At 36.9% G+C, this 22,238-nt stretch overlaps 1 protein-coding gene across 4 annotated transcripts; it reads left to right on the top strand.

Annotated features, from left to right (window-relative positions):
- The first annotated feature begins 1,114 nt into the window (after nucleotides 1–1,114).
- On the top strand, nucleotides 1,115–21,895 carry LOC132059142 (phosphatidylinositol-3-phosphatase myotubularin-1-like). Of its 4 annotated transcripts, none has more exons than XM_059451658.1 (20): nucleotides 1,311–1,381; nucleotides 2,320–2,388; nucleotides 4,016–4,153; nucleotides 5,304–5,378; nucleotides 11,850–11,921; nucleotides 12,226–12,295; nucleotides 12,390–12,439; nucleotides 14,736–15,025; nucleotides 15,119–15,192; nucleotides 15,270–15,333; nucleotides 15,484–15,543; nucleotides 15,834–15,933; nucleotides 16,268–16,381; nucleotides 17,174–17,343; nucleotides 18,301–18,385; nucleotides 18,672–18,893; nucleotides 19,104–19,163; nucleotides 19,292–19,356; nucleotides 20,280–20,559; nucleotides 20,954–21,895. In XM_059451658.1, exons 5-20 carry the CDS (start codon nucleotides 11,877–11,879, stop codon nucleotides 21,467–21,469), a joined length of 2,265 nt encoding a protein of 754 aa, XP_059307641.1. In that variant the 5' UTR covers nucleotides 1,311–1,381; nucleotides 2,320–2,388; nucleotides 4,016–4,153; nucleotides 5,304–5,378; nucleotides 11,850–11,876; the 3' UTR covers nucleotides 21,470–21,895. The 4 variants fall into 4 exon arrangements, with proteins under 4 accessions (XP_059307643.1, XP_059307639.1, XP_059307641.1 ...); XM_059451659.1 differs by having other exon boundaries at nucleotides 11,850–11,925; XM_059451656.1 differs by lacking the exon at nucleotides 4,016–4,153 and having other exon boundaries at nucleotides 1,119–1,381.
- The last annotated feature ends 343 nt before the right edge of the window (nucleotides 21,896–22,238 follow it).

Raw genomic sequence — 22,238 nt, 5'->3', positions numbered from 1 at the left:
TTAAATTTAAACTCTTCATTTTAATGCTATCTCATAGGATAATATAGTTTTAAAAAAAATCAAGGATAGTTGTATTGTGCCAAAAATTTCACCGTAAGATGAAATGAAAAGGATAGAAAATAGGTGTAATCCGGAATGAGGCAAATCAATGTGTCATGTTCTCCCAAATAAAGAGTAGAAGATTACTTTCCTTACGAGCTTGGGGTCGCACACATACAAAAATAAGCCAGTTGCTGGTTTCAGCTGCCATAAAAAATATTCAAACGATGTAGATGGCAGAAATTGAATCTCCAAAATTGACTCATGAATTGTAATAATAAACCACATAAAAGTTAGTTCAAGGGGAAGATCCGTTTATCATGATAATGAATATTTGCTAATTTTGAAAAGATATGATTAAGGTTATGAAATTTTGATTTTTTTTTAAATGTAACAAAAATATATACAGTAAGGCTTATGAACGATTCTTAAAGGGCAAAGGGTAAAAAATACGCTTGTGGGAAAAATTTGGTAAAATAAATATATCATAAGATAAATTTATGAATTTGGGTCAAAAATATAAGTGCATCCCAAACTTAAAGTTTATCTGAATTCCTGGGATTATTTTATATCGGAGATGGGATAAATTAATTTAAATCTCTCAAAATAATCTAATTTTAATTTTTAATGTACCAAATGACATTATTTTTGGTAGCCAAAATATCTCGGGATATTTAATCTTTTTTTTAAGCAGAGGGGTATTTTTGACCCTTTACCCTTCTTAAAAATTTAATTTTTTTTCAAGATGGGATAAAATATATACGGATAAGTGTTTGGTAGGAGGATAAGTTATCACTTGTAGATGGGATTAGGTGGGATAAAATAGGATTTGTCTGTATTTACAAAATGAGATATAAAAAGGTTATCCTCTGTAAATAAATATAAATTAATTAGTCTTGGATTAATAATCCAGCCCCTCCTACCAAACGACCCCTAAGTATTATAATAAGCAGAAAACTTAGATCCCACGTCAGATGGAGCCCACAATATCACAGGTGTCTTCTCAAACAATACCACCCAAATATACAAATATATATATATAAAAAAAAAAAAAAAAAACAGAAATTCTCTCATTTCTTTGGTTCACGAGAGATAACATAGCACTGTCTGTTTTTTTTTTTTTTTCTTGTTGGAAATACTCTTTAAAAAAACAAAAAGAACCAGCAAAAGAAGAAAGAAAACTCAAACTCAATCAACCGCCGTAGTCGAGTGGGCACAACGCGCCGCCATGTATCGTAGTAGGTCGGAGCGATCTCCGTCATTCCGTGATCCTCGACTCGCTGATTCAGATAAGATTGAAGGAGCTGGTAGCTTTGTCGCCCTTGAATGGACCAAAATCGATGTAATTTTACTTCTCTACCTAGGGTTCCACAATTCTATTTATATACCTTGCTAGCGTTAATGCGCGTTGATTTTTGGTTAATACTCCTTTCGTTCACTTTTACTTGTCAAGTTTCGCTTCTCGATAGTCAAACTATGTATTTTTTTGCAAGGATTGTAACTTTTAGTATCTTTCTTATAGTTTTTGAACATCTGAATTTTAATTTTTAAAATATTCAATTTCTAGCTTGCTAACGTTAATGTGCGTTGGATTCCTGGTTAAAAGTCCTTCTGTTCACTTTTACTTGTCACGTTTCGCTTCTCAATAGTCAAAGTCTATGTTTTAAGAAGAATTGTGACTTATTGTATCTTTCGTATAGTTTTTGAACGTCTAAATTTTAATTTTAAAATATTAAGTTAATCTATTTCAATTCAATTTATAGCTTGCATTAATGTGCGTTGGTTCCTGGTTAATATAGTCTCTCTGTTCCCCTGTGCTTTTAATATCTTTTACTTGTCATGTTGCGCTTCTCGTTAGTCAAACTACTTGGAGTTTGACCAACATTTAAGATAGTATTTTTCATCATATTAATATGAGAAGATTTGCAACTTAACATCTAAATTTTAATTCTGAAATATTGAATTAATCAAATTCTTTTTAATTCATATCTTAATATGTTCATTTTCTTGTCATGTTTGGCTTCTTGAGAGTCAACTTGACTAATCATTGGAGTTAAATTGAGTTAAGCTAATTCAATATTTTAAAATCAAAATTTAGATGTTCAGAAACTATATGAAAAATATAATCAGTTGCAATTCTTCTCATATTAATCTGATGAAAAAGTGCATCTTAAAATGTTGAGGAATGTCTTGAGCTTGACTGGAGGAAGTACTTATGATTGAATGAGGAATTTAATGTTTTCATGTTTTTCTTCTTTTTTTGGTTATTGATACGTGCAGTCTGTTTCGAGGTCGGTTCCTCTTGGAGTTAAACAGTTCTTGCTGGAAGCCGAGCATGTTGTGGTAGAGGTAATGCTATATATATGTGTGTAGTGCATTTTGAAGAATTGTGTTCCAGTCTCCCAGACAATGAAATTAGGACTCTACTGATTATTGCTGTGTAATTAGAGTAAGGAATACATATGTTTTTTGTAAGATTATCCTCTAATTAATTTCCTGCAGATTTTTTTTTTTTCATTTTCAAAAAAAATCTGCATGAAATTAGATACTCCCTCCATCCCAGTTTAAGTGTCCCCAAAAAGAGTGTCTCTTTCTATATTTATTAATTTGACAATTCAAACATCCTATATGGCAAGTTTATAACCACAACATTGAAAGGAAATTTTAGTACATTATGCACATCTTTAATTTAGGACCACAAGACTAAAAAGTCTCTCATTATTTCTTAAACACCGTGACTAGTCAAATTGAGACACTTAAAATGGGATGGAGGAAGTAATACGTATTAAAGTCAAAGATGATATGGGAATCGCAGTTAGTGGCGAAGGCAGAATTTTGACCAAGAATATCTAAGGGAGTTCAAATTATTATACATGTATAAAAAGTGATGTTTGACCTATATACACATTAGTATACTTTTTCGGCAAAGATTGTTTGACTAACCACCCTTCGGCCCATATAGCTGCGCCCCTGAATGTAGTGTTATAACCATCGCTGCGATGAGAAGCGAGGGGCGCCGTCCGCTTCAAAGAAGTGTGGCTTGAAAGAATGATACCCAAAGTGATCAAAAAAAGAAAATGGGAGGTTCTTTGAATCTCAACTTTGAGGAATTTGATTAATATTTTCAACATTATACATTGGATGCTGAAATTAGTTAGTTTAACTGTAATTTGATTATTAGGTACTAAATTAATTAGGTGGGTCGGGTTAAAAGAGGGGACCAGGTAATTTTGATCGATTTGGGGAATCTGTCCAATTAGGGGCAAATATGTTAAGTTTCATAAGGGCAGGGGTACAAATAGCCCTTTATATAACGGGGGACAAACTTAACTAATAAATGAAAGTAGAGGGGTATTTTTGACCTTTTCCCTTCCAATTTTTCAAATAGGATCTTTGGATCAATCTGAATTTTCCCCTCCTTGGAAACCTGATTCCTGGCGCATGATTAAGAAGCGTGCATTTCACTTTTGCTTGAAGCCCATGGACAACCTTGTCGCTTTTTCACACTTTTCCCTTTTAAAAACACTAGGTAAAGGCTTTCTACATATATTGCGAGCATTTGCTGACTGCAATTTAAATAATTCTGTGATGCTAGAAAAGACGTTTATCTTGGGAGGAGGCGATGCGAGCTAACTTAAAAAATGCTTGTGGGGCAAGCTACTCTTTTTTGCCCCTTGTGGGTGGATATCAGGAAGTGGCCTGAGAAACAACAGTTTTTTAACACACGCTTGCAAAATATGACATACTCTTTTGCCTTAAAGGGTTATAAAATCTGTCTGAACTCTGTTGCATTTAAAGCTTTCTCATTTATTTAATCGCTTGCACAAAATAAAGTATCATATGTAAATGATATGTTGTTTTATTTGGTGTGGGTGGGGGGGGGGGGTGGTTCCATATCCCTCTATGTTAATTTATTGAAAAATAAAATAAAAAATCTGGCCCTTAGCTCCGAACATCGGGATTTTGTCAATCACAGGAAAGGTGCCAGCCTAGACACAACAACAGTATGTTATACAACCAAAGATGGAGCAATTTGGAGATTAACAGAGATGTTTGTATGCTTGGCTAGGTGTATGATCTTGGTTAAAAGTTGACAGTTCACCTAAGTTTTGAGGTACTTAAAGGGGTTTATTACGATTAACCAACCACCTTATGAATTGTTAATGTGCCCCTGCGATATTTTGATAGGATAAAGTAGCGATTAAAAATAATGGCTTAGCTTTAGCTTTTCTGTAGAAGATCGGCATCTCATTCTGAGGGAACTTAATACTTAGGTCAGGGGTTCTGATCTTAGAAGCCTTTATTCCCGTCCCGCATAGGAACTGATCTCCTAGCTTTAACTAAAAAGCTGCCTTTTAACTCTTAGTAGGACCCCAAGGGCCTATTTGGAGTAAGTTAGACTTCTTGTACTAACTGTTTTCCTTACTTTTCCCAATTTAGTTATTGACTTGTAAAGCTTTTGGACAAACATGTGATTGAACTAATCTTTCTTCCTTTTTGTTTTGCTGAAATCTTTGACTATTTTAAGCCTTTTAGATTCTCTTCAGCGTAAGAAATTATTATATGTTAATCGATGTTTTTTTGAGGTACATTTATCCAATTTTCTAAAGAAAATCTACCTTTAGTAAATTATCTTTTAGGTTAAGTACTGAATTGAGAATTATTTCCCCCTTCAAATCCAAGGGACTTACATATAGTGAGACATTGTGAAGAACCATGAAGGAACTCTATAAAGTCCTCAGGTTGTTTCAAACAAGATGCTGACAGCTAATTTTAAAAAAAAAAAAAAAAAGGGAAGAAGAAGAAGATGCTGACAGTTTATTTCTGCATTTTCTATCTTTAGAAGCATTTATTGTCTAATGCATAAGATACAAATATGATTCCCGACACATAAACTGCTGTTTAATATTTCTCCTGATTTATTGGGAAGACATAATGCTGGCTTGTGAGGAGGTTAATTTTTTTTTATATTAATTTATAGGTTGATTATATTTATAAGTGCTGTATATCTTGATTGTTTCTTTCTAATGATTGTTTTCTTATTTATCTCCTCATGAGCTTCTTAATAGGGCTTCATTTAGATCATGAAGATGTACTGTATTGGAACAAAATTCAGTTGGAACAAACTATTAATAAGTGTTTGGTGAAATGCCTCTATACAGAAGCCTCAACTTTATTATGTAGAGGCTTCCAGTAGTTTCTGTTCTCTTCAGTTGCCACAATTTTTAGTCAGCGCAACTCTCAAGGTTAACTGATTTTTCCAGGGTTATGGGGTAGTTCTTGTCAACACTGATGAAGCTGGAACCTTATATGTGACTAATTTTCGCCTCCTTTTCTTGGTAAGTGATGCATGCAGTTTCTTCTTTTATATCTGATGGTGTATATGGCCAAAATCCTATTTTTATGCACTCTGCTTATGGAAGTTCCCTTTTGTAAACCTATGCCAGTGAAATTGTCCTCAAACATTGCAAATTCATATTATATAATATTATAATGATTTATAAGGCACTGATATTGGAAGGTCTAATGTCAATCGTGAGAGCCACACTGATTAGGGATTTTGAGTATTAAATTTTTTAAATGCTAATGTCTTTATCCATCTTTTTGTTCTTTTTCGATGCATTTTGACTTAAAAAGTTGTCTTTATCTTCTTTTTCTCTACAGTGGGATGGCTTAACGCAATTGCAGTAACTAATTTTCCATTTTTGTCTATCTTATCTTTTCTTGTTCAGGATTGCATGTTTGTAGTACTTACATGATTGGTTGTAGATCTTATTTCCAGGAAAAAAAAGGAAATTAAGAAAAGATGTTAAAGAAGTTTCTCGATTTCTGAAGCTTTTCCAGGTCAAGCAGAACTAGCTTTCAGTTTATCTTAAACCTTTACACACAAGGATATGACCTAAGATCTGCATATTATAGTCCCAAATTATCACATATGTCATTATCGGTCAGAATAAAACAATTTTAGCACCTACAAACAAAAAGAAACAAAGATAATAAAGAAGATCCTAGAAAATGAAAAAAAGAAAAAGAAAAAAAAAAGGAGTTTGAGACAGAGAGAGCAGAAGACAAAGAAGAATAGTCGATTCAGAAGCTAACCCAATTGCAGCCACGTGAAGACGATGAAGGCTTGAGAACATACTAACAAAGAAGAGGAAGTACAAAGCAGAAGATGATTAAGAAGCATCCTAGTCATTGTGAAGCATACCTAGTCAGTCAGAAGCATAACTAGTTACAGCTTTTTGTAGACATACCAAAATAGAGGGATAATAAAGAAGAAGAGTTAAATAAAAAGTAATTCTGCCTCGAGGATCATAGCAGCCAGCAGAGATGAAGAGAAATGTGGATTCAATCATGGCTTGTGCTGTGTTTTAGTGTTATAAGGGCATGTGTACAACCAAGAGAACCATAAGAATTCACAGTGCCTAGGCCCTAGGGTCCCCCAGGGCTTAGTTCTAGTGGTTAAGGTTGTAGGACTTGTGACTGAGGTCACAGGTTTGAGCCCTGCCCCATGCAAACAAAGGCTGGTATTTAAGTGGGGAAAGGTAAAGGGGTAGTTCTATCATCCACAATTTTCGAAGGCTGTGGTAGGTGTATTAATAGGTTGGCCTTAGACAGGATTTCTCGGTCATCCAAAAAAGAAAAAAAAAAAAGTTAGTAGTAATTAGGTCCACATCCAATGGTTATAAACACAGTATACAGGAGCAAGCTTTAGGCACGGGCGTACGCAGCTGTGGCAAAGTGAAGCTCTGCGGGCTCACCTCAATTCACCTGGCTCCTTTAAAGAAAGGAGCAAGTTCATGAAAATGGCTTGGATCTCTTGCTAACCTAAGGATAGATAAGCAGTTCCTTAACATTATCTCTAATTTCCATGACTTGGCACAAAAATTCAAATAGCTGAGCCCATAAGATGGCCTGCCCTTTTTTTAGCTTGGCTTGCTTGTTTGTATCAGAAAATATTTGTCTCCATATCTGGACCATATTGTTGGAAAGAAATAGTGCGTGTTTTGAAGGGAAGAAAAGTCACATAGCTGGACCTATCTGAGATAGCAGATCTGAATCCTTTCAATGCTATTGAAAACTGGGAAGTTGAGGAGGCAGAGCCTATACAAATTCAGCAACAGCAAACAATCATGGATAAAGAGCAAGAAGCTTCTATGGGTACAACAAAATATGAGTAAATTCAACAAAATTTTTGGGGTAGATTTCAGGGGCACGAGGAAGAGGCTATGGAACTATTACTACAAATTGACAGCAGTAGACAAGCAAGAAGAATGGTGCAGGATTCTGAATGCAGAAAAACAAGGTTTAAAGGTGCACAAGAGCTGAAAGGTCTTGTTTCTTTTGATGTTAAATACAAGAGCAATGGGAATAGGTACAAGGGAGAAGTATCATCCCTGTTTCTTAATGCAGTTCAAACTAGTCATGGAATGTTAGGGGATTAAACAATAGGGACAAAAGGAGACTGGTGAGCAGTTTAGTTTTTGACTGGAGAGCAGATATCATCTGTTTCCAGGAAACTAAAACTGAGGGTGACATTACAGATCTGGTGAAACAAATCTGGGGGGAAGATGGATTAATTTTGCTTGTTTGGAAGCTAGTGGAACAAGAGGGGGGATTTGTTGATGTGGGATAAAAGAGTATGGAGGGGGATATTCTTGAAATAGGTGCTTACTCTAACCTGCAAGTTTGAAAAATTACAAAACTTGTCATGCCATATCACAGGAGTGTATCCCCAAACTCTTATAAAGAAAGACTGGTATGGGAAGAATTAAGGCTTAATGGAAGGGCCATGGGCTGTTTGTGGAGATTATAATGTCACTAGGTTTATCTCAGAGAAGAAAAACTTTGAACCAGGGGATTGAAGTTTTCTGATTTCATTGAAGACATGAACCTAATTGACCTACAGCTTGAGGATGCTACTTATACTTGGTTCAAAGGTGACAATCTAGAGATAGCAGAATTGACAGGATATTAATCTCAAAAGAGTTTGATGATAGTTTCAACAATTTGAAACAGATTCCTCTCCAAAGACTGGTTTCAGACCATATTCCTGACAAGGTGGTTCATGGAATAGGAGTAAAAAAAAAAGTTATTTTAAATTTGAAAACTGGTGGCTAGGTTCCGAGGGTTTTGTGGATAGAGTTAGGGGTTGGTGGGATTCTTTTAACTTCACAGGGACTACATACTTGCTTGTAAATTAAAAGCTCTAAAGTCTAATCTTAAGACTTGGAGTAGAAGTGAGGATGGAAACTTGGGCTCTAAAAGAAGAAGTTTGCTAGGACAGATGGCTGAAATGGATGTAGTGCTGGAAGAAAGAGCCCTAACAGAAGAGGAATCAATCAAGAAGGCAACTTTGCTTATCAATTCAAGAATGAAGAAATATCTTGGAGACAGAAATCAAGATCAATCTGGTTAAAAGAAGGGGACAAGAACACTAAGTTCTTTCACAAAATGGCAAATGCTCACAGAAGATATAACAATATTGATCAGCTTATGATTCAGGGAGAAACAATTGAGGAGCCAGCTAGACACACACCACACAATGGAGGCCAGCCTGTAACTTTACACACACACACAAGAAAATGAAGTATTGAGATGTCTAAAATTGTGTGCAGTTGACAAAGCCCCAGGCCCTTATGGATTCACTATGGGTTTCTTCATCAAATGTTGGGAAGTAGTGAAGCATGACATAATGAACACTTTTCACAACTTCCATGAGCAAAGAAAAGTTTTAATGCAACTTTCATTACTCTCATTCCTAAGAAGAAAGGTGCTAAGGAACTAAGGGACTTCAGCTATCAGTTTGATAGGTAGTATTTATAAAATCTTTTCCAAAGTGTTGACTGAAAGAATGAAAGGGGTCATTGCAAAACTAGTGGACTCCCAGCAGATGGCCTTCATTAAGGGCAGACAGATTATGGATGCTGTGCTAATAGCTAATGAAGCAGTAGATTCCAGGTTTAAGCAGAAGAAACCTGGAATCCTTTGCAAGTTAGATATTGAAAAAGCATATGATCATGTAAACTGGAGGTACCAGAGATGATGGGTTTTGGATTGGATCCAATGGATCAAATTCTGCATATCAACTGCTAGTTTCTCAGTTCTGATTAATGGTTCCCCAGCAGGTTTTTTTAAAGCACAAAGAGGTCTCAGGCAAGGTGGCCCCTTGTCACCTTTCCTATTTTTGATTGCAATGGAAGGTCTAAACAATATGATCAAGACAGCAAAGGTGAATGGATGGATAAATGGTTTTGAGGTGGCTAGAGCTGGTAATGAAAGTCTGGAGGTGACACACCTCCAATATGCAGATGACACACTGATCTTTTGTGATGCTGAAGAGGAGCAACTAAGGTTTTTAAGGATGATACTAGTCCTATTTGAAGGAATCTCTGGGCTGCACATTAATTGGAGGAAGAGTTTTTGTATCCTATCAATGAAGTCCCAAACATGAACTTGTTGGCTGCAAATCTAGGTGGTGAAGTTGGTACTCTGCCAACTATCTATCTGGGAATGCCTCTGGGAGCCAAATCTAATTCAACAGAGATTTGGAACAATATGATTGAAAAATGTGAGAGGAAACTAGCCAGATGGAAGAGCCAATATTTGTCCTTGGGGGGTAGAGTGACACTCATCAACTCAGTCCTTGATGCCCTACCAACATATATGATGTCTCTGTTCCCAATTCCAGCAGCGATTATCAAGAGGTTGGATAGCATCAGGAGGAAATTCCTGTGGCAAGGAAATAAAGAAAAAAAAGGATTTCACTTGGTGAAGTGGAAAGTAGTGATCACTGGCAAGAAGAGTGGGGGATTGTGAATAAAAGATATGAAAATGCAGAGCAAAGCACTCAGAATGAAATGGCTATGGAAGTATGCCAATGAAAATCAACTTTTATGGAGGAAAGTTATCAATGCAAAATATGAAGAGGAAGATAGCTGGATGACAAAGGAGGTTACCACACCATATGGGGTTAGTCTGTGGAGATCCATAAGAGCCTTATGGAATGAAGTTAAGTGCAACTCCAAGATCAAAGTAGTGAATGGGGTCAAAACCAGATTCTGGAAGGATAATTGGCTTGAGGCTGGTCATCTGGAAACACTATTTCCAGATATATACAACATTGTCTTAGATCATCAAAGGACTGTGGCTGATTTGTGGACACCTCAAGGATGGAATTTCACTTTCAGAAGGCAAATCAATGATTGGGAGATACAAAGAGTGGCTGATTTTCTTAACTCAACAATTTAAGGGACTTCAGGTAGGAGAGGATGTTTTTTGGTGGCTGGGGAATAAAAAGGAGTGTTCAAAGTTAGTTCAGCCTACAGGAGGATGAATCAATCAATTCAACAGATTACCAACTGGCCCTGGAAACACATTTGGAGATCTAAGTCCATGTTAGTTGCTTTGTGTGGCTTTTAGCTAAAGAAGCAGTTCTTACACAGGATAATTTGATGAAAAGGGGGATAATTTTATGCTCTAGATGTTTCCTGTGTGGAGAAACAGCAGAGACAGTTAACATCTGTTTCTACACTGTAAGTTTACACAACAGCTTTGGAGAATATTTTTAAATCTCAAAGGTATTGGACCATGCCTAGCTTTCAGAGGCTCTAAAGAGTTGGGAAGAGGCAGGATTGCAGGCAAAGAACAGAAATAGATGGAGAATTTCATGCCAGCATATGGTGGGCAATATGGAAGGAGAGAAACTCCAGATGTTTTGAGAGTATAGAGAATGGAGTGCAGAAGGTCAAGTTGAATTGTATTTTATTGCTTTGTTTTTGGTGTAATCAGGCTTACTCAGATGATACTATTTCCATTATTGATGTATTAGATTCAATATAGGATTAGAATAGTAGAGTATTGGAGTACTTTTGTAGATATGGTTTCAGTACAACCTTCTTTTTGTTCATGTGGAATACAATATAGTTACCAGTTTCAAAAAAAAGTCACATATCTGGAGTGAAGAACAAATGTTTGCATAATTTATATTTCTGGTGTAATAGTTGCACTATAGAGAATATGGATCAACACTTGGATTTTTTGTATCTACTGGGTGAGAATATGTAGATTTGTCTGGTTGGGGGATGCTTAGTCATGTACTGCTTTGCACCATTTCAGTACTTTATTAATAAAACTTTACCTTATCAAAAAAATAAAATTGTCTCCAATTTTCCTGGTAACAAAGGCAAGGGTAATTTAATTTGTTGGTGATTTCTGAAACATTGTCTTGAGACAAGGCTACAAACAGAGGTTTCGAGATGTTTCTGCCCTCTTGCTAAAGAGACTCTATTCCCATTTGGGGTGTGGGTGGGGTTGGCCTTATGTTGGTTCTGTTAACTGATCAAGTTCTTTATCACTGCATCAATTCTGAAAATTCGTCAGTCAGTGATACAAACCCCCCCCCCCAACCCCCACACACACACACAAAAGGCAGGTTCTTCCAGCTAGCGTCTTGTCAGTTGCATTTTGTTACACACAAATTTAGCGTGTAGTTGGCTGAATGTAGTGCAATGTCTTCATGGTGCTCTGATTGTTGTAAGAAGTTGTGATTTGTTGAATGTTCAGATAGTATTTCGACATTCTGTGGTTTTGGTGGTAGTTTCAGATTTCCTGCTGAGACCACTGAAAGATCTCGGTCTTACTCTTAAAATCTGCTTTCTAAAATGCCTTGGGTACTTTTGGCACGCATCCTTGGTTACATACATGAATTACCTGAGATATCTATGCATTGTCACAATTTTCTTTTCATCTTCTTCTGCTTTCTGCGATTTTGTACTGAACTGAATGTTGTTTGTCTTTGTATTATCTAGAGTGAAGGGTCTAGAGATATCATTGCAATGGGCACGATACCGTTGGCGACCATTGAGAAGTTCCAGAAAATTGTAGGTTTGCTTTTGTTTCTTCTTATGATCTAGATATGCAACAGCTTAATGGTATCTCTCTTTTTTATTTGGGATAAAGATGGTTTCTGCTCAACTATTGCGCATTTCGATTAATCTACCATGTATTGCTTTCACTAAGGTCTAGCTATATGGGGAGAAATCACCTAGCTTTTTTTATTTTTTTATTTTCCTCTACAGAGATTTGAACCTTGGTCTTTCATGCCCCATTCTAGGATCAGTACTGTTTAACCCTTTCCTGTATTGGTCAAGTCTGATTAAAATTCTTTCTTTTCCTGCTAACTAGGCTTTGAAGCTTCCATCAGGTCCACGTCAACCTGAAAAGACTGGATCACAGCGGTTGCTTCAGATCATCGGTATGTCATTAGATGAAAGCATTATCTTCATCCTTGGAGAATTTGTTGTAAGATATTCTGAAAATGGTAATTAACTTCATGTTCTTTTTTTCAGGCAAAGATATGAGAATCATTGTCTTTGGTTTTCGTCCTAAAACCAAGCAGGTCAACTCATGAGAACCCATGTGCTGATTTTATCTCCTTTTTCTTCTGTATATGCTTTAAGCTTCATTAAGATGATCTGCTTTGTTATTTGTGGTGGGGGAAGGGAGTCCATGAAATTCCAGCTGCTTTATGTGGCTTGAACTTGCTGACAGCGCAATGCCTTTCAAGTTTCTCTTGTGGATGACTGAGCTCTTCAATAATAGCATGAGATTTTGTATTTTCTCTTCTTGACTGGTTGGTTTTTGTCCTTTTGAATAAATTTTGTGGACTATTACTGATAAGCGACGTGTGTTTCACCAAGTATAATGCCCTGAGCAACTCAGGTTGGAATAGTGAGTTAGAGATTTTGAAAATATAATGAGTTTGAGATTGCAAGGGCTAGAAATATCTAGATTCGTCGTACATCTCTAGGTTAACTGGTGGTGTGCTGTTAGAACATGTATTGTAATTAGAATGACAATAAATAGAAACTTCACTAATTACCTGTAACTTTTCTCATTTAGGAAAAAGTCTAAACTCCTACACAATAAATCGTCTTTTCTGTTATTTGTAACCAATTCAATTCGAGTTCTTTCATCTACTTTATTGTCTTTTCAACAGTACCTGAGATTTCTAAAATTCAAAAGTACTAATTTAGTGTCCTGTCAGTTACCTAGTTGTGAAATAAATAAATTCTCACCATATTTTGTTGTTCCTTTTTTATGCTTTATCCTTTTACCGTAATTTTTTATGTTGTCACATTTCTTCACTTCTCCTCGATTCTTTCCTCAGTGATTTCCATTCCAGAAAAAATAAAAAACTCAGAGGTCTTATATCTTTGCTGTTCTTCTCTATTCCACCCGATTTTGACATCAGGGATTTTGTGTCAATACACAATGGTAAAACCTTGTAGGAGATCCTCTCCTTATGCGGCTTCAAGTCTTTAGTTCCAGCCGCATGTATGTGTACGTACCGACGTGCCGAGTTTCTATCAGCCGTGTCAGCACATCATCGCTGTCCCCTGTCGTGTCCTTTCTGTTAAAAAACAATACAGTTTCGCTTTGTTACATTAACCATTACATCAACATCCACATCACCTGATATGTCAAGTTAACAATTCATTTTAACTAACTTGTCTTATTAGAAGTCCATGTAAGCTGACCCGACCAATCAAGTCAGCAATATCCAATAATCATTGCCGCGTCATTGGTCTTATGTCAGGTGACTGGTCAAGTGCATCCACATTAGCTGACATGTCAAGTCTATAGTTTACATTAATCTAGCAAGTATTCCATGTTGAGTTAGTCAACTTGTCTGGTTACTAATCCACATTACCAGATCATCTAGTCATTAAGTCCACACTATGTACAAAAATATAGCAATCAAACACCTCAATCCCAAACTAGAATGGATGTGCTTTCCAGGAGTCAAAAGTTATTTTTTAAGTTTGTGATGCTTTCTGTTCCAATTGTGAAGTCTATTTGACAAGTTCTCTCTGAAGTCCAAGAATAAAGTACATGTTTGGTTAGCTTGGAGCGCAGATATATATGCTGTAGCTCGAGGGTGTTTATCAGAGTTGTATACGATGCTCTAGGTTAATTGTATGGCATATTCCTAATGGTTGCATTGTAATTAGAATTCTGGCTTTATAAGAAAAGAATTAGAATTTTGATAATTATTGAACTATTTTATATAGGGAACTTTCCCAGTAATTTTCATGTTTCGTGTAGTCTAAACTCCTATATATAGAATCCTATTGTATGTCCATAACCAAGATTCATCAAGAGTAATATTTTACAGCATTTACTTGTTGCTGCTGTATATCGGTGATTGCTTTTACCAATAAAAAATACATTCATTAAGGGTTTTTTTCTTTTCTGTTGTTTCGCATGTTCCATAAAAATTGTTCTTGTTTCACATGTTCCATAGAAATTGTGAGTTACTTTGTTAACTTCTTCGATGATAGCTGCACATAGATCTGCTTCAAAATGATTATCAAAAAATAGATCTGCTTCAAATGGTGAAATTTATACAGGATGAAGGGGGTATTTGTGGAGGACCACATCTCATTTGTCTTGGCTTTAGTAGGTGTTAACACCGCTATATATGCGATTTCAATGCTTTTTGATGCATCCTAAGACTATTATGGTAGTTGAAACTGGACAGTAATCTGAATACTTCTATGTTTAGCATAGATCTGCAATAGCTTGTATTCATTAACAAAGTCCTGCAGACTCTTTACTACACAAGTTTTTCCTAACTTCTGCCAAAACAACTGCGCACATTTTGCTTACAAGTTCTTCTTGTGGTTTCCCAGAGGCGTGCTGTCTATGATGCATTATTACGGTGCACAAGGCCTCCAAGGTTATGGGATCTCTATGCATTTGCTGGTGGCCCATCCAGGTTTAGTAACACAAATCCCAAAGTAAGGTTGTTGAATGAGTATTGCCGACTTCTTGGAATGGGGTTTTATCAAGCTTCTATCCGTGCTATTGAAGATGGGTCATACACACTCTCAAATGAGTGGTGGCGTATAAGCAGTGTCAACTCTAATTACACAATGTCCCCCACTTATCCATTTGCTTTACTCTTACCAAAGTCCATAAGGTAAGGTTTTGTTCTTTGTTCTCCCATATTTCTTGCGTTGAGTGATTATTATTTTGGTAATTACCTAATGACTTTTCGTTCTGCTTACTTTAGTGATGACAAAGTGCTGCAGGCTTGTACATTCCGTGCACGGTGTAGACTTCCATCCATAACATGGTGTGATAGAGGTGTGCCTAAATTTAGTTCTTTGAACTCTCTTTGCCTTGATCTTATTAGGCCAATGCTTATGTTTTGCATCTGTTAGGAACGGGGGCTGTTCTTGCACGATCTTCTCAACCTTTAGTTGGACTCATGATGAATATGAGAAGGTTATTCCAAATTATATGATTCTTTTCTTTTTTTTAATTTTTATATTAGGTTTGTTCTCGTGGAGAAATAAGTGGGCTGTTAAAGCTTTATGGTGGTCTGTGTTTCCTTGAGCTAATTTTAAAAAGAAATTTATGTGTTCTTTTCTGCAGCAATGCCGATGAGAATCTAGTTGCTGCACTCCGTACTCAAATTGCTGGAGAGAAACGGAGGTTTTCCTTTTACTTCTTCCCTTTTATTTCACTTAATTTCTAGATGTGTTCTTGATTAAATTTTTGTTCTTAAGCCTTACAAGTGAATTTCTTGGTGTGTGACTAGTTACTCTGTACTCAATTCCTTCCTTGGTCAGGTCATAAAAATGCTTCTGTTCTTGTTTCTCTTGCTGTTACTTTCGCTTTTTAGATAGTTCCTTTTTGATGAATCACTCCTTTCAGATTGTTGCTTGTGGAGTTCTACGGCACAGCTCTTAGTAATTGTGTATGTTCTTTATTTGTCTTCTCAGGAAGCTATATATTGCTGATGCAAGGCCGAGGAAAAATGCTTTAGCAAATGGGGCAATGGGAGGTGGATCAGAGTCATCTGCACACTATTTTCAGTCTGAGGTCTGTTTAAGTTTTGAGCTATCTGGTTATGCTGCTGTTTCCGTCATAATACTCCCTCTGTTCCATTTATATGGGCGCACTTTCTTTTTTAGTTTGTTCCAAAAAGAATGACATATGTTTGATAACTCCTTAACTTTAAACTTCTCATTTTTCCTTAAATACATGCTCTTTATAGCCATAAAATTTCATGGCATGTTTAAGACCATAACTTCTACGGGTACTTTGGCTATGTGTCAAAAATCTTTCTTCGTTTCTTTAACTCCGTAGCCAGTCAAAAACCTCTATCCATTATTTTTCTTGGGATTTATGCTGCTTGATTTACCTTGCCTTTCAGATTGTTTTCTTTGGCATTGATAATATACATGCAATGAGGGAGAGTCTTGGTCGGCTTAGAGACTATTTAGATACTCATGGGACTACTTCATCAGATGGAATGTCATCTTTTCTGGTATGCCACTAATCTATCTGAAATTTTTTCTTTCATACGAAATGCCCACTATTTAGAACTTTAATATTCACCTACCAATGCACTGTGGGCACCAAATCAAACAGAGATTTGAATTATGGTGGCAGGAACTAAAGGAACTTTGCTGAAAGTGAATTCAAAATACCTGCTTGTGACTAGTTATTGTAACACCAGGGCTATGGGTGCATCCTGGCATTGTGACTCATAATACTCTATGTGCTTTGATAAGTTCAAGTGTAACAAATTTCAAAAGTATTTGAAACGTACTCTTGAAGCCAATCTGGACTCTGACAATGATCATGGTCAAGCCAGTGGGTTCTTCCTCTAGTTGCTCTGTCCTTTTCTTTTGTGATTGCAGTCTGTGCCTGTATGCACATTCAGTGAATACAAGGGAGTTGAAATCAAGATTTTTTTTTTCCCCTGGTTGGGTAAGTAGGTGAATCTAAGTAAAGAAGAGTAACAGGGACTATTTGAATATCTTTGGACCGTTATAAGTTCTAAGTTTATATGCTTGCGAGATGTATTTTTCCTGTTTTTCTTCTCTTCCAATGATATGTGACATCAGTATTTGGTGGTCCAACCAGAAGCCACCTCTTAGGTAAGGAACTAAGAAAATTGACGGGGAGGTTCTGTCCTTTCGACAGAGTACATTTCTCTCTCTCTTTTTTTTTTTTGGAGAGGGGGGTGGGGGCTTGGTGCCAGAAGGAGAGCGAGCAAAGGAGGGACTAGTGATGGAAAGCTAATGCTATCAAGTTTGTTTTTCTGCTTTTCCAGAGGCATGGTGGATGGAGTTGGGGCGGAGGCAATCTCAGCAGTATGTCTGCTTCAGTTTCTACTCTGGGGGATACTGGGTGGTTAATACATGTTCAAACTGTCCTAGCTGGTGCTGCTTGGATTGCTGCACGTGTTGCACTTGAATCAGCTTCAGTGCTTGTTCACTGCAGGTTTCTTGCATTCCGGACTCATTATTATGCTTATAAACAAGGCATTAAATGTCTAAATGGAGAACTTTGTTAAATGCTTGAGTCTCTTCTATTCATGGTTTTGTTGATTCCTCTTTGGATTGCTTAGTAGTATGTACATTTTGGTTGGGACTATGTTTTACCGTTAGTGCGTTTACTAGACTTATGTTTTTAAGAGCCTTGTCATCGTATTTGAGATTTATATGCCAGAGATATTTAAGAACTTCCAGTACTCCCTACTACTAGAATTATTATTGTATGATAATGGTCCAAGATGAGCTTAAATGGAGCGACATGATTAGTGAGGATTCATATAGCAGAACCCCTGACTTGTTTTGGGATTGAGGCATAGTTGTTGTTTTATGTATCAGGTTGTAGGAATATGGATGACTTTCAGTAAATTATCATGGAATTTGTTGAGCAACTTGCGTATAGAATCAGAGAAAGACAAGAGTTGTGACATAATCAGTTTTCTTGTTGAATGAGCAAGGGAGAAAAGCTAGGTCAAGAACAGTCATCTTTATTTGGTCAATCTAATAAATTTATTTTCTCAAAACATGAGGATTGATGACAAGCAAAACTAGTGGTCAGTTGAACCTGCAAACAAAGTTTTGCCTCAACTACTCCAACTAACAAACGATTCAATATAAATTGCACCGTGCAATTATTTTGGCAGTAGCTTTCAGTACATTGTATGACCTATAAATATTTGTTCAGTTTCCTTTTATCTGAATGGGAAAATGCTCAGTCCTTGATGGTTTTTGTTTGCAAATAACCAAAAATCTCTACTATCTCATATTTGTTTATCCAACTGATGATTTATGGTATGAAGCTCATGTTGTTCTGATTTTTCATTTATTTATTTTAATTGATTCTTCATCAGAAATTATTTGAAGAAAGTAGGTTTTTATTTTTTGAATTCTGGAACTTATTTTGCAGTGATGGATGGGATAGAACAACACAATTGGTCTCACTAGCCAGCTTGCTACTTGACCCATACTATCGCACAATCAAAGGGTTTCAGGTACTGAGACAACTTGTTTGGATCTATCTGCTCATGTTTCCTGGTATTTAGCATTTGTAGCCTTGTTGTTTTTCCCTTCTTGGAGCGTGAAATACTTCATCCACATGAGACCACTTAGGTCTGTGTTAATACTTCAGCGTGTCATTTTACTCCTGACAGTAATGCACTCAGTCGCGCTTCTGGCCCTGGGTGCTAGAAGGATTTAACATTTTAGTGAGCCATTCCTACCCCCTGGTTATATACGGATAGCGTCTCTAAGTTGTTCGAATCATCTATTCTTGTCCAGGCACTTGTAGAGAAAGATTGGCTTGCGTTTGGTCATCCATTTTCAGATCGTCTGGGAATGCCCACTATATCTGGAAGTGGCAACATGCCATTTGAATTATCTCGTCAGGCTTCGACTGGGAGTTTACCTCTATCACCCGTGCGGCAAGGAGCGGGGTCATCCTCATCTCAAGCTCAAAATACATCACATGCACAGAACCAAAATTCCCCCATTTTTTTGCAGGTATGTCTTCTGGACGATAAGTCTGCATGCGGTTCCCAGTTCTACCTTTTGTTTGATATATTTACGGATGTACAATTTATTTTGTTATTCTTTTGGTGTTAATTTCTTGTGTTGACAAAGATATCCTCTCTCTCTGCTTCTTTTTTTACCCTTTTTTTGGTTTCTTTAATATTTTAGCTCTAACCTGATATATTTGGATACACTGTGCAGTGGGTTGATTGTGTTTCGCAGTTGTTACGGATGTACCCTTTTGCCTTCGAGTTCTCTTCGGTATGTATCGCTAAAAGACATGAGAGTGAGAGAGTCAAACAAGAACAAAAAGATCATGTTCCAATTAACTGATAATATATATCCCACGGAGAAAATAAAGCTTCCTATCTTCAATTCCAACAATGCAGGCTTTCCTGGTAGATCTTCTGGATTGCATGCTTTCTTGTCGTTTTGGAAACTTTTTGTGCAACAGGTAATCTCGTTTTTGAAGTATATTCTTTGCACTTTCATTTTCGTACATATGGTTTTGTTGAAAAAACCAGAAAAAATTTCACTCTGTTAGAAGTTGAGGTGCTTGTTTGATGTATTCATATGAGTTCTTTAATATCTTTTTTTGCCCTCCTGTTCATGTTTGATTACACCACATTAAAAGTTAGGTTGCTCGTTCAGCACGAAAGTGCGTGGACGCGTCGTAATTTGCAGTGTTGTCAAAGGCGCGCTTGAAGCGCGCTTAAGCCCGAAAGCGAGGCTCAAAGCATGTTGAGCGCTTCGCCTCACTTTATGTGCGCTTCAGTGTCATCATCAAGGCTCTAAGACATACTTTTCCTTGCCAATTAGCCTCTCTTGAAGAGATGACACCAGATAATTGATATTTCGCTCGATTGTTATGTTTTTACAATTTGTTTGTCCATATATTTGTTATCCATGGTTATTATTATTAGTCTTGGGCTAAACATATATATATATATATTATTTGGCACCGTTGCGCCTTTTTTAATTAAAGCCCATGCTTTATTTGCACTTTGCGCTTAAAGCCCCAGCTGAATTTAGAGCTTTTTTGCGCTTTTTGCTTTTGATAACACTGGTAATTTGTCATGTGCGTTTGACTTATTTAAAAGGAAATTATCCTTATGGTGCAATAATGACAAGATAGGATACATATATCTGAAAAATATTATTTTACCCTATTAGTCAAACATTTTCTTTTCATAACTTTTTTTGAGGAGGGTGTTATTTATACTTATGATCAGGATCTACAGCTATTAAGCACAGTACAAGACTTAGCCACATCAGTGGTTTTGGCTTTAGGTTGTTTGAACTTCATCATGGATAGCAAGGATTTTCTAAATGTCATTTCCTAGTTTTAGTTCACTTCTTCTGACTTTTAAATTTCAGCGAGAAGGAAAGAGAGCAAGCTGGTATTTCTGATGCGTGTGGATGCCTGTGGATGTATTTAGCTGAACTACGGGTATCGGAAGGAAGCTCTCATGCGCATTACAACCTATTCTATGACCCATTTAAACATGATGGTCCACTACTTCCACCAGCAGCAGCTTTAGCTCCAACTGTTTGGCCTCAGTTTCATCTTCGCTGGGCTTGCCCATCAGAGGCACAAGGTGGAGAAGTTGAAGCAGAATGCAGGAACCTGACGAGAAAATTCTCTGAACTGCAAAGGGTAAACTCTCTTTTTGCTCTGCAGACTTCTTTCTCCTCCGGCCTCTCCGAAAAGGAAAAAGAAGGTTTCCAGCTTGAAATTGCAAAGTGCATGGGAACCCATATATGGCATTTTAATGTTGACAGTCAAATTACAATGGTTGACCAAATTTAGCTTGTAGAGTTTCATGACATTAGCTATTATGAAAAAGAACTTCGCTACGAAGTCTAGGATAAAGATACATCCAACCTACATATTGACAAGCATAACCTTCGAGCTCCTTTATAGTGTGGCCTGTCATTGTCGCTTTACTGTTGCATCTTAATTTTGTCAATGCAAGCTAGAACTTGGTGTGTATGTTGATTTGCGTTTCATAACTCCTCCATCAACTGTCTAAAAACAACATTTTGCACAGGCAAAAGAAGCAGCAGAAACGAGACTTAACGAAATAAATGTCACCGTGGAGTCCTTAGTTGCAGAATTGAGAAATGAGAAACTTGTCAGCGCCTCTGCCAGGGATGCGGTAAAAAGAGCAAGCAAAGAAACTGCTACTGTAAAGCGTGCGGTACAATCTTTGGGGTTCAATGTCTACTTTTCAGCAGATGGAGACTGTAATGTCGGCATTGAAAGGAACCCAACAGAAATTCCTCAGCGATCTGTCTGCTCAGTTCTTACAAAAGATTCAAATGGTTCATTGCGCCACAGTGAGAAAGCAGACCTCTCTGAACCTGTTACTGTGATGGAAGATACTGTTTCTGACAATCCTCTCATCAGGGTTTGTGGATCCTTGTGCCCTATGCACACTAAAGATGGAGAGTGCAGCTGGCCAAATGCTGGCTGTTCTCAGTTTCAGAGCCAACTTGTTGGTTTGAAAGCCAACTTTGATGCATTTGATCGGCTTTCGATCTATGATAGTTATTTCGGAACTTAACAAAGATGTTTTCAACCAAGCTCACTTCTCTTGCGGCAAACTTTATTTATCTGGCGAGATAGATTTGTACAGTAGGGAATTGAATGGAGGCAGTAGGTTCAATTTCTATCTTCGGCAAACATTACAACAAACAATTAAACGAGTAGCAAAAAGAACACAGCTTCAACAAAGTTGCTGTTAGATATGATGATCCAAGATCTGTACATGGAGAACTAATAGAGTTTCTATGCGGGCCATCTGAAAGTTTTGACATCGCAGAGGATTTCACTTGGAGATGATTGGAACTGATATTATTTAGACATGATTCAAATGTACATTATGACATAGGCGTTCCCCTTTCTAAGTGTTTTTAGAGGTTCTTTCTGCATTCTTGTAAGTACAAATAATGATGAGTTCTGAATAAAATGGTTCCAGCGGACTTTCTCTATCTGTGGGTGGTGTGGTACATTTATTCTTAATAACTGTTGGCTATTTTTATACTGGTGCAGCCCACCTATTGAATTTACCTTTTTAAAGAACAATTCCAACTGATTGTTTGCACACTGAGCTAAAAGCAATTTTCTGCACGTATTCCTGTTCACCAATTTAACGTACTTGGAAGGTTGGATTTTATCTACTCGTGTTTCTTTTGATTGGGAGTGTGTGGTGGGCGACAAGTGTACAAGTAGCATCAAATGCTCTGTAACCTTTTGTCGTTTATTGACAAAAGCTGTTGGATTACACATCTTGATTCTGTGGTTCAGGAGATAAATCATGGAATTTTGACATC

The sequence above is a fragment of the Lycium ferocissimum genome, chromosome 6 (genome assembly GCF_029784015.1).
Source record: "Lycium ferocissimum isolate CSIRO_LF1 chromosome 6, AGI_CSIRO_Lferr_CH_V1, whole genome shotgun sequence".
Lineage (NCBI taxonomy): Eukaryota > Viridiplantae > Streptophyta > Magnoliopsida > Solanales > Solanaceae > Lycium > Lycium ferocissimum.
The sequence above is the reverse complement of the archived record's forward strand: the minus strand, read 5'-3'. Positions and strand labels throughout refer to the sequence as shown.

Bases quoted from the DNA above. Each gene is read 5' to 3' on its own strand.
- LOC132059142 (XM_059451656.1), top strand. From the start codon at position 1,268: ATGTATCGTAGTAGGTCGGAGCGATCTCCGTCATTCCGTGATCCTCGA. The intron at 15,193-15,269 runs GTGTGCCTAAAT...TGCATCTGTTAG, and splicing joins CATAACATGGTGTGATAGAG to GAACGGGGGCTGTTCTTGCA. The intron at 18,894-19,103 runs GTATGTCTTCTG...TACACTGTGCAG, and splicing joins ATTCCCCCATTTTTTTGCAG to TGGGTTGATTGTGTTTCGCA.